The sequence below is a fragment of the Monodon monoceros genome, unplaced genomic scaffold (assembly GCF_005190385.1).
Source record: "Monodon monoceros isolate NGI ecotype Baffin Bay Population unplaced genomic scaffold, NGI_Narwhal_1 Super_Scaffold_18, whole genome shotgun sequence".
NCBI lineage: Eukaryota > Metazoa > Chordata > Mammalia > Artiodactyla > Monodontidae > Monodon > Monodon monoceros.
In genome coordinates, this window is record NW_021703774.1 from 101139118 (window position 1) to 101151347 (window position 12230).

General features: G+C 32.9%; 1 protein-coding gene across 1 annotated transcript in view; it reads left to right on the forward strand.

Moving 5' to 3' along the window:
- Positions 1-12230, forward strand: part of HFM1 (helicase for meiosis 1) — a 125534-nt gene that overhangs the window by 33009 nt on the left and 80295 nt on the right. Inside the window, exons 11-18 of the mRNA XM_029231199.1 lie at positions 11-211; positions 295-383; positions 4621-4664; positions 4772-4873; positions 5257-5402; positions 6339-6433; positions 7062-7195; positions 7991-8038. Of these exons, the coding sequence (XP_029087032.1) occupies positions 11-211; positions 295-383; positions 4621-4664; positions 4772-4873; positions 5257-5402; positions 6339-6433; positions 7062-7195; positions 7991-8038 (859 nt within the window). The remainder of the gene's footprint in view (positions 1-10; positions 212-294; positions 384-4620; positions 4665-4771; positions 4874-5256; positions 5403-6338; positions 6434-7061; positions 7196-7990; positions 8039-12230) is intronic.

The window sequence follows — 12230 nt, forward strand, 5'->3', positions numbered from 1 at the left end:
TCATTTAAAGATTGCAGAATGGCTTTCAGATGGTGAAAGATCTGCTGTATGTCTGAAAATGGATGAGGGACATAGACCAGTGAAACTTGAGAAAGTGGTCCTTGGATTTCCCTGCAGTAATAACCAAACCGAATTTAAGTTTGATTTAACCCTCAACTACAAAGTTGCCAGTGTTATACAAACGTACTCTGATCAGAAACCCACGCTTGTGGTATGGTTTGTTGGTTGCTTATTTTTTAGTGTAATGTTCAGTTTTTAATATGATTAATACAAAAATTATTCATTCATTTTTAGTTTTGTGCAACAAGGAAAGGTGTGCAACAGGCTGCTTCTGTTCTTGTGAAAGATGCGAAATTTATTATGACTGTGGAACAGAAACAGAGGTATATTTTAAATTTTTTTCTTGGAGGTAGAAAGACTTTTAAGGATAACCTAGATGAGATGAGAAAACTGGGTTGACCTTTTCAAGTTACTTGACCTCTCTAAGCCTTAGTTTCCTCATCTGTAAAATAAGGATAAAAGTAAGTTGGATGATTAAGACAATGAATCTTGATGCAACTGTGATCCTGTCTTCTTTATTTCATAGCCAGATTTGAAAGATTATTCATATTGCTGTCTTCAATTTTTTACTCACTTTCAATCCAGTATCTGTTGTAATCTTTTACTAAAGCTGATCTTGTTAATTGATCTCTCAGGAGCTTCTAACACATTTGACCACTCCCACCTAATTTAAAAATTCCAGACTCTGTGTTTCCATGATCATTTCTACCATGTTTTTTGCTACTTTGCTTTCTACTCATTCTCAGTTCCTTTTCACTTATAATACCTGATTCTTAAATGTTAACATTCTAGGGGTTCTATCCAAGGTTCATTCTTTCTAATGCCACACTCCTAGGTATTTGAGTCTCATTATCACATGGTTCAAAGAATATATGTGTACACATATTTATATATGTCTGTGAATTTACAAATTTACAGCTCCAACACAGACCTCCATTCTGAGCTCCAGGTCTACCATCCACCTGCCTGACATCTCCGATTGTATGTCTGTGGGCATGTCAAACTCAGTATGTCCAAAAGAGAACCTTGGTTCTTTCTCTCAAATCAGTTCCTCCTCCAGTGTTCCCCATCCTGATTATTTATCATCTCCCTAGTTGCTCATGCAGAAACCTGTCATTGACATCTCCTTCACCTTCTTCCCCATAGGCAATCAATTACCAAGTCCTGTCTATTCTTACTTGTAAATATATCTCAAATATATCATTTTATCTTCATCAGCACTGCCACCTTCCCCATTCAAGTAATTATTAATCTCTTGCCTTTTATCTGATGACCACAAACACACTCTTATCCCACTTTAATCTGTTATATTCATAGCAGAGTGATTGTTTAAAATTACAAATCTAAACATGTCATTTTTCTGCCTAAAACACTTTAATAGTTTCTTGTTGTCATTAGGCTAAAATCCTAAATACTTAATATCGCCTGCAATACCCTGTATAATGTGTTCTGTGAATACACCAAACTGTTATCCTACACAGAGCTTTCCTGAATCATATTTTCTTTGCCCAGAATTGTTTTTTACCTCTTATTCATCCTTCAAGTCTCACCTTTAATATCAGTTTCTTAAGAAGTTTTCCATGATTCTTAGTGTCCCTTTATTTGCTTTTACAGGCACCCTATATTTTTATTTCATAAAACTTACTGTAATTATAATAAATATGCTTTTGTTTAATTGTTATTTAATATCTGTTCTATTCCTTAGATTGTAAACGTCTTGAGGAAAGAAGGACTCATGGTCATCTTATTTACCCCTCAATCTTAGCAAGACTCAGCAGAGTGCCAGCACATGCTTACTACTAATATTAGCTTATTATTAATAACAGTTTTTGGAAATAAATAAATAAGTTTAGTGGTAGACCTCAAACCAAAGTTGGATTAGGTCATTACATGTGGATATGAGCAGATACTGATTTTTCTGACTAATTTTCTACGGTGGGGGATGTACTTTTCTTCACTTTGGATCAGATCAGCTTTCCAATTACAGTCTACCCTGTGGCTACACCTCTGGTTACTTTTCAACCAAAGATGTGTACCAAACCTAGAGGATACCACTTTAGCTTTCTGACATTTGACTTTCTATCCACTAAAAGGGTGGATCTCTAGTCATTTAGTGCATTAAAGAATTACATATGCAGCCACCTATCCATGCTGTATATACTATTTTCATAATTTTACTTCTGCTTTAAGGATTTAACTTGATCTCCTTAGTTACTGCCATAAGATAAAAACTCTCTATGGTGCAGCTTTTGTTACAAACATCAGCAAAGCATGATTAAACAATAAGATACAGTAGAGAGCCAGAGAAAGAGAAACCAAAATAGAGCTTATAGCCAAAAAAGTGCATGAGGTCTAAGAGGTAGACAGAAAGGGAAAATGTGAAATTAATGCTATCAAGATAACAATAACATAGATTTCTTTCTACCTACCTCTTTGTTTTATACTCTAGAGAATATTTATCATATATCACGGTCAGTCTGTTACTCAGGCACAATAAACAGTTGAATAGATTCTCATTTGTATGTTTGGCTTTTACTTCATTCCCTGAGAAAAGCATAAGTTGAAAAGGAGTGGAATGCCATTTTGAGTTGCTATAGACTAGGGAAAGAGACTGCTGCTTATGTCAATTCCCCTTTAACCAGTCAGATTCTAGCAGCTCCCACAAGATTTCTTTTTGCCCATAAACCCCAGATTCTGTTACTAAGGTTTCTAAACTTGTCTAACATGCCCAACTTTTTGTGTACTCTGGTCTCTTTAGCTTTTTTAAAAATAATTTTTCTGTTGTATCATGCATTTAACTTAAAAAATATTTCTATATTTTAAAAAATTTTAGTTAACTTCAGGAAGTTAATTGATAGTATTCTCATAGTGAAAATGTTTCCTGAGCCTTTGGGGGTATTTTTCTCTCTTTTTTTTTTTTTTGGTGATTTTATTTATAATTATTTATTTCCCTATTTTCCCCAGTTTTTTTGAGATATAATTGACGTATAGCACTGTATAAGTTTAGGGTGTACAGAATAAAGATTTGAGTTACATATAGCATGAAATGATTACCACAATAAGTTTAGTGCATATTCATCATCCATACATATAGATACAAAATTAAAGAAATAGAAATGTTTTTCACTTGTGATGAGAACTGTTAGGATTTACTCTTTTAACAACTTTTATATGTAACATGCAGCAGTGTTAATTATATTTATCATGTTGTACATTATATCCCTAGTACCTATTTATCTTATAACTGGAAGTTTGTGCCTTTTGACTCCTTCATCCAGTTGCCCCTCCCCCCCCCCCCAACCCCTCGCCTCTGGTAACCACAAATCTGATCTCTTTTTCCATGAATTTGTTCGTTTTTGAAGTATAATTGACCTTCAACACTGTGTTAGTTCCTATTACACAACACAGTGATTTAGTATTTCCATACATTTCAAAATGATCACCATGATAAGTCTAGTTACAATCTGTCACTATGCAAGATATTATATAATTATTGACCATATTCCCACACTCTACATTTTGTACTCATGACTCATTTATTTCATAACTGGAAGTTTGTTCCTTTTAATCTCCCTCACCCATTTCTTTCCTCCACCCACCTCTCTCCCCTCTGGCAACCACCTGTTTGTTTTCTGTATCTATGACTCTGTTTTTATTTTATGTTTGTTCATTTGTTTTGTTTTTTAGATTCCACACGAGTGAAATCATGTGGTGTTTGTCTTTCTCTGTCTGACTTAGTTCACTTATTTGTCTTTCTCTGTCTGACTTATTTCACTTAGCATAATACCCTGTAGGTTCATCCAGTTGTCACAAATGGCAAGATTTCATTCTTTTTTATGGCTGAGTAATATTTTACACACACACACACACACACACACACACACACACAAGTACCACATCTTCTTTATCCATTCATCTATTGTTAGACACTTAGGTTGCTTCAATATCATGGCTATTGTAAATAATGCTGCAATGAACATAGGGGTATATATGTTGTTTTGAATTGGTGGTTTTGTTTTTGTTGGATAAATACCTCAGAGTGAAATTGCTGGATCATATGGTAGTTCTATTTTAAAATTTTTGTGGAATCTCCATATTGTTTTCCATAGTGGCTGCATTAATTTACATTCCCACCAATAGTGCATGAGGATTCCCTTTTCTCCACATCCTCACCAACACTTATTTGTTGTCTTTTTGATAATAGCCATTCTGACAGGTGTGAAGGTATATCTCATTGTGGTTTTGATTTCCATTTCCCTGATGATTAGTGATGTTGAGCACTTTTTCTTGTTCTGCTGTCCATTTGGATGTCATCTTTGAAAAAAATGTCTATTCAGGTCCTCTGCCCTTTTTAAAATTGGATTATTTAGGTTTTTTTTTTCTTAGTTATAAAATTAGGGACTTCTCAGTATGAAAGTTAGATATTCTCTGCTTCTTAAAGATGGTTTTCAAAAAATGTTGTGAAAATATTTTGATATCTGTAATCTTCAAAATAACTAATACACTAAGAGTTTTGATGTTAATGGGAATAACTCAATAATTTTGTGTTTTTTAAAATAGGTTACATAAGTGTGCATATTCCATAAGAGATTCAAAACTGAGAGGTAGGTTTAGAGATAATTTTTGAATAGTATTTTCAGCTATAAATAAAAAGAGCCAATTACTGATGAAATATCAACAGTACATAACAGATGATATATTTCTTTTATAGATATCTTAATACATGGTGTTGCTTATCATCATGCTGGTATGGAGCTGTCAGATAGAAAAGTAGTTGAAGGAGCTTTTACTGTTGGAGATCTACCAGTTCTTTGTAAGTAAAACGTATTCTTGTGAATATTATAAGATCTTTTGGAAAAAGAAAAAGCTCAGGTATTCTGACTTATTTCTGCTTTTCTTCCAAGAATCTAAAATTATATAACTATCCATACATATACGTGCTATAGTAAACTCTCTGGCAATTTTAGTTCTTTATCATCTTACTGAACATAGTGCAATTTGAAAAGTAAGAATTAGTAGCTTTTTGGTTTTAAGATATATTATTTTACGTTGTAATGTTTTCTTTTTGCTTTTTATTCTAAATTTCCTATATATGAGTTTTATTACATTTATAAGAATATATCTTTTATAAGAAAATGTTTACTTGAAGCAATAAAGTTATATGACTTAAAAGTAATATTCCATAATTTGATGCAGTTACTACCAGTACCTTAGCCATGGGAGTAAATTTGCCTGCTCACCTAGTAGTTATAAAATCTACAATGCATTATGCTGGAGGAATGTTTGAAGAGTACAGTGAAACAGACATTCTACAGATGATTGGTAGAGCTGGTCGACCTCAAGTAAGTGACAGTGTTTCACTTTTTGTAATTTATTTTAAAGGCAAGATAAAAAGCAAGAAAAGGATATAATTGTGTATTTTTTGTTAAACAAAAGATTAACATTTCACATCTAGATTAGGTTTAAGCATAAATGTAACTAAGAAAATGTACTTTAATGGAGGAGTAGAAGTAAAACAAGTCTCACCAAAGGAGACATACTCCCTTCATTCCCTCTAAGCTCCCATTGGTTGATGAATGGTTGGGTTGATAAATGGTTGGGTTTATTAATGTGTATGCTGTTAAAGGGTTTTTTTGGTTTTGAGTATTTTTGTTTTTGTTTGTTTTTTATTCTGAATAGGGATGCTATTGGCATTTTGGATGGGACAGCTTTTCATTGTGTAGGACTGTCATACATTGCAGAACATGTACCATCCCTGGATCCTAGCACAGAATGCCAATAGTGGTCCCAAGATATTGCGACAATTAAAAATCAGCCCATACGCATTATAAAACATGGCCTAATCTGACAAATTCTTGAATAAAGAAGTCATTCATATAGGTACTAAGGGAAAATTTAGGAAGAATATCTTTTCAAAGAATATCAAAATATTGTGTCATACAAATTTATAATTATTATAGGATAAATTAGATTATAAATAAATTGCCCCGAATCTTATAGCTTTTAACCAGTTACCTAAGTTTGTTTTGATTTTACTACTGCCAAAATTATGTTACATTGAAACCAAAGTGGTACTTTTACATCTATACTCTTGGAAGGTTTTTAAGTCAAATTTTCAGTTAATATTCAAATTCAGAAGCATTTTTAAAGCCTTTTTGACCTGTTGTTTAAGACAGGGAACTGTTTAATATAAAATGAAAATCTTGAGTTATTGAAGAAGACTGGTATCAACATGTGCTTTTCTTTACTACATTTCTGTTTTCTTTTTTTCCTTCCAGTTTGACACTACAGCTACCGCAGTTATTATGACTCGGTTAAGTACAAAAGAGAAGTATATTCAGATGCTAGCTTGTAGTGACACTGTAGAAAGCAGGTAATATGGAAAATATTCCCAAAAGATGTTAATACGTTAATGTTAATATAGGCTGTATTTTTCCTTTTAATATATTAGGGGATTTTCTAAGGCCATTTTCTTGAAACTTTTCAATAATCTAATTAGAAAGTGTGTACTTTTAAGAAATTTAATAGTTAAAAAAGAGACAGGGTAATATCTTTGTTCAGCAATGCTTCTTAGCATGCAGTTGCATGTATCCTTGTTATAAGAGGCCAGATTAGTAATGGGAGGAATGTAATTTTCACATCTTTTTACATCTTTAAAATTTGCATAATAGTAGGAGACAGGCAACCTGAGACCTTTTAGTAAAGTGTTTGATTATAATACTTTTGGGGAAAATAGGATGTAATCCACTCCCCACCCTTTTTTAAAGCAATAATGTCTTCTAGATCCATGGAGTAGAGAGAAATCTATAATGTTTTTAAAAGTTAAACTGACATTTTAAGGTTTTGTCATATTTTTGAAAATTAAGTTAACTTTCATGAATTATTAAAGTAACAATATTATTCAATTATATTATTGAATTATTCAAATATTATTCTAAACAAGCAACAGTTGTATGGCACTGAAATATATATTACTAATGAAAAGGTTTTTTTTCCATTAGTTTGCACAGACATCTTATTGAGCATTTAAATGCGGAGATAGTATTGCATACCATCACAGATGTGAATATTGCTTTGGAATGGATACGATCAACCTTGCTTTATATCAGAGCCTTGAAAAATCCATCTCATTATGGTTTGTTACTTTGATTTTGAAGAGTAGTAATTTTATCAAGCCAATTGGGCCTACTTTATACTAATAGGTCACAGAATAGATTATAGAAACTAATAGTTAGCAGAAGTAAAAACAATTATAACAAATACAGTTAGAGCAAGAGTAGAGAAACATGAGAAATATTTATCTGTTTTACTTCTAGTCTTTTAATAAGGCTTGAAATCAACACCATTAAAAATAGATCTTTTAGAAAAAAATTATCTCAAAAATTTTTTAAATGCCTAAAATTATTTAAAATAAGTTAAAGTCAAAAAGAAATTTTGAATTTTGTCTGAACTGGTGTTCAAATCAAAGTATATAGTAATACTGTTGCTGCTGGAATTTTCTTCTTCTAAAGCTAGCACACATATGGTTATGTTGCTTCTAGAGGGTTCTTTCATGTGGTACAGGTTATAAAATAAAAATGCTTGGGATTGCAGAATATCAGATTAAAACCTGACGTGTTATAATACCATTCTAATACACATAGGGTCAAAACTTTCAGACCTCTAAGGAAAAAAAATACATGTAGTATTCCTGGTCACTGTTATACAGTAAAAATAACAAGAGATAGCCAATTGATATTGAAAGGATTTCACAACAGTGTTTATTTTCTATAGATGTTTAAGCCTTGTTTTAACTTTAAGCTACTTTTTTCTTCTATTTAAGATTGAGTTAGATTACTCTTTTCTAGTTAACTGGGGTATAAAGTGAGCTTATAAAGATGAATTCATCTCATTGTATTTTATTTTTAATAAATTGTCATAACTTATATAGGTTTTGCATCTGGATTGAGCAAAGATGGAATTGAATCAAAATTACAAGGTTAGATGCATTTCCTTCTAAAAAATTATATTCTATACATTTTAATGAAAAAGTTTAGTTTTTATGAAAGTAAGAATGCTCCGGGAAAGTATTTTTTAAAATAACCTTGTTTGCAGAAAAGAAAATATGGATTTCTTTTTCACAGGTAAATAAAGCTTGGCACATGTACTTTTTTTCTGTATTAATCTATTTATTAATTCTATCAGAATATCTTCCTTTGTATAACATGTTAACTTGGTTTGTTTTTACTTTTAAAATGATCCTGGTCTTTGGAAATGTTGCCTATAGATACTCAACTCTTTATGTTCCTTTTCTAGTTTACTTTTAACTGAAAATATAAGCCAAGCTTGATTATGGGCTTCTTATCTTAATCTGTGCTAATGAAGTATTCCTATCAAACCCAGTTTTAGTTTTCAGTTAATCACTCAGTATTTCATTACCTATCTTTTAAAATATCAAAAGATTGTTAAGCATTTATTAGGAGTAGAAATTGCTGCCTCTTCATTGTATTGAGACTGTCTTCCAGGAAAAGAAAACATGTTAGATCCCAAAAAATATTTAGCCAATTTTAATTTATTCTCTACTTGGATATACACATATGGCAAATAAAAATGCAGAGATAAGGATGAAGCAGTAAAATTGTCTTTCTTAAAGAATAAATATATTGTTAAAACACGCTGATTAGGGGCTTCCCTGGTGGCGCAGTGGTTGAGAACCCGCCTGCCGATGCAGGGGACACGGGTTCGTGCCCCGGTCCGCGAAGATCCCACATGCCGCGGAGCGGCTGGGCCCGTGAGCCATGGCCGCTGAGCCTGCACGTCCAGAGCCTGTGCTCCGCAACGGGAGAGGCCACAGCAGTGAGAGGCCCGCGTACCGCAAAAAAACATGCTGATTAGCAATAGCTTATGTTCATGATGCAGCTGTTGAGAAACAGATCTATAATATAGTTGTATTATTCTTTATGTATTGACCAAACTTGTAATGGAGTTTTAAAAGCATATATTTTTTATCATAATGATCAAATACACAAAATGAGACAGACCAAGAAATACCTTGCTATATTCTGGTAACTGTAAAGATTTAACTTTTCTTAAATGTTCTTAACAGTTCATATTTGTCTTATTTTCAGTTATTATAGGTGGCTAAGTTTTGCCTATAAAGAATAGCCAAATTTATTATATAACTGGATAGAATGTTTTGGTTTGCTTGGAGGTCTGCCTTAAATTTCTTAGGAAGGGTCTTTAGCATACAATATGCTGTTTCCTAAATTTTGTTATACTTTCTTACTCAGTATCCTCCAGTAGCTCTCCCATCACTCTTAGAATAAAATGCAAACTTTCACCAGAACCCACAAAGTCCTATTTGGTATCCCCATGCCTATTTCTCTAACTTCATCTCTTGTCACTTTCTCCTCATTTATTCCACTCTCTCCAAATTGGCTATCTTGCTGTTCCTTAACCACATCAAGCTTGTTCACACTTCAGGTCCTTGCACTCTCTTTATTCTTGAAACACTTCTTGCATATTTTACGTGGCCTGAACCTTCATTTCATTCAGGTCTTTGTTTACATATCAACTCCTCAGAGAGACCCTCCTGGACTACCTTATTTAAACCCACATTTACAGAGACAAAGGAAAAGCAATTTCCATATTGTTACTGCTGTTTTCCTGCTCTTGGAAAAGGTGATGTGTTTATGTTGAAAATTAGGATGACTACATCCTTACTTTAATCAGAAATTATAAGCTGTGTATCTGAAATACATGTAAGCTTAATTAAATAAAAGCTTAAAAAACTCTGTTATTCTTTAGTTCCTTTCTCAGCTTTATTTTCCTTCATAATACCTTTCTTTTTTTTTAATTTTTATTTTATATTGGAGTATAGTTGAGTAACAATGTTGTGTTAGTTTCAGGTGTACAGCACAGTGGTTCAGTTATACATATACATGTATCTATTCTTTTTCAAATTCTTTTCCCATTTAGGTTATTACAGAATATTGAGCAAAGTTCCTTGTGCTATACAGCAGGTCCTTGTTGGTTATCTGTTTTAAATATAGTGGTGTGTACATGTCAATCCCAATCTCTCCCTCCCTCATAATACTTATCAATACCTGAAATTATTTATTTGTTATTGATTGCTTTCTTCAGTAAAATATAAGTTTTATAGAAGAAGAACCTTGCCTTGTTCACTACTATAAACTTTAAGCTTAGAATAGTGCTCAGCATATAGTAAGCATTCTTGTTTGATTAACTTACTGAATATTAATTTTTTTGAAGTTGAAACTTGAGAGCATTGTTTTTTTTTTTTATTTAAGTGTAGTCGATTTACAATGTCATGTTAGTTTCAGGTGTACAGTATAGTGATTCAGTTTTATATATATGTATATTTTTCTTCAGATTCTTTTCCCTTATACATTATTACAAAATATTGAGTATAGTTTCCTGTGCTTATAGAGCAGGTCCTTGTTGGTTATCTATTTTATATATAGTAGTGTGTACATGTTAATCTTAACCTCCTAATTTATCCCTCCCCCTCTTTCCCCTTTGGTAACCATAAGTTTGTTTCCTATGTCTGTGAGTCTCTTCCTGTTTTGTAAATAAGTTCATTTGTATTATTTATTTTTTTTAGATTCTACATATAAGTGATGTCATGTGATATTTGTCTTTCTCTGTCTTGCTTACTTCACTTAGTATGATAATCTCTGGGTCCATCCATCCATCCATGTTGCCACAAATGGCATTATTTCATTCTTTTCTATGTCTGAGTAATATTCTATTATGTGTGTGTATATATATATATATACATATATATATATCACATCTTCTTTATCCATTCATCTGTTGATGGACATTTAGGTTGCTTCCATGTCTTGATTATTGTAAATAGTGCTGCAATGAACATTGGGGTGCATGTATCTTTTCAAATTATAGTTTTCTCTGGATATATGCCCAGGAGTGGGATTGCAGGATCATATGGTAACTCTATTTTTAGTTTTTTAAGGAACCTCCATACTGTTCTCCCTAGTGGCTGTACCAATTTACATTCCCACCAACAGTGTAGGAAGGTTCCTTTTTCTCCACACCCTCTCCAGCATTTATTATGTGTAGACTTTTGTTGATGGCCACTGATTGTTAACTTAATAGTGGGTAATTAAGAAAATTAGCAAAGACTTCAAAAGCCTTACTTAACCAAATACTTAAAACTATCAAGCTGCCTTAGCAATGTTGCTTAAACTAAAGTATTTTTCAAAGAACCCTGCTTTCTAAGGGCTATATTTTTGTGAGTGGCTATTCTATATAACATTGAATAGGTTGTGGTATTCCCATTCTCTGCTGTTAACTGCCTCCAATCTCCTGGGCTTTTTTTTTTTTTTAACATCTTTATTGGAGTATAATTGCTTTACAATGGTGTGTTAGTTTCTGCTTTCTAACAAAGTGAATCAGTTATACATATACATATGTTCCCACATCTCTTCCCTCTTGCATCTCCCTCCCTCCCACCCTCCCTATCCTACCCCTCTAGGTGGTCACAAAGCACCAAGCTGATCTACCTGTGCTATGCGGCTGCTTCCCACTAGCTATCTATTTTACGTTTGGTAGTGTATATATGTCCATGCCACTCTCTCACTTTGTCACAGCTTACCCTTCCCCCTCCCCATATCCTCAAGTCCATTCTCTAGTAGGTCTGTGTCTTTATAGCAGGGAACAGAGAGAACACTGAATGCAACAGGTTACTACAATTGCTCTGATCCCCATCAATCAGTGAGAGTGAACTTGCATTGTTTCCTATTCAGAGGTTCCTTCCAGGTGCAATAGTGTCATATTCAGAGATGCTGAAGTAAATACTAGAAACATCAGCTAAAATAGTCATAATGGTTACCTTAAGAGAGTGTGGCAAACTAGGAGGAGGGGAAAGACTGGTGTTTTTTGAACAATCTCTGTAGAACTATTTGACTCTTTATACTTTGTGTGTATATATCTTAAAGCTTTTTTAAAAAGAAAAACTACTGCCGTATTGGAAGTCAAATGGCAAAACAGTTATTTAGACCTGGAGCAAGTCACTTAGCTTCTCTATTCTTTAATTTCCTAACTTGTATATGAAATAATATTAATACCTGCCATGTTGTGTTTTGAGGATTAAATGAGATAGTACAAATATATCATTTTAAAAGCTCCAAGTTGTAAATGTTACCACT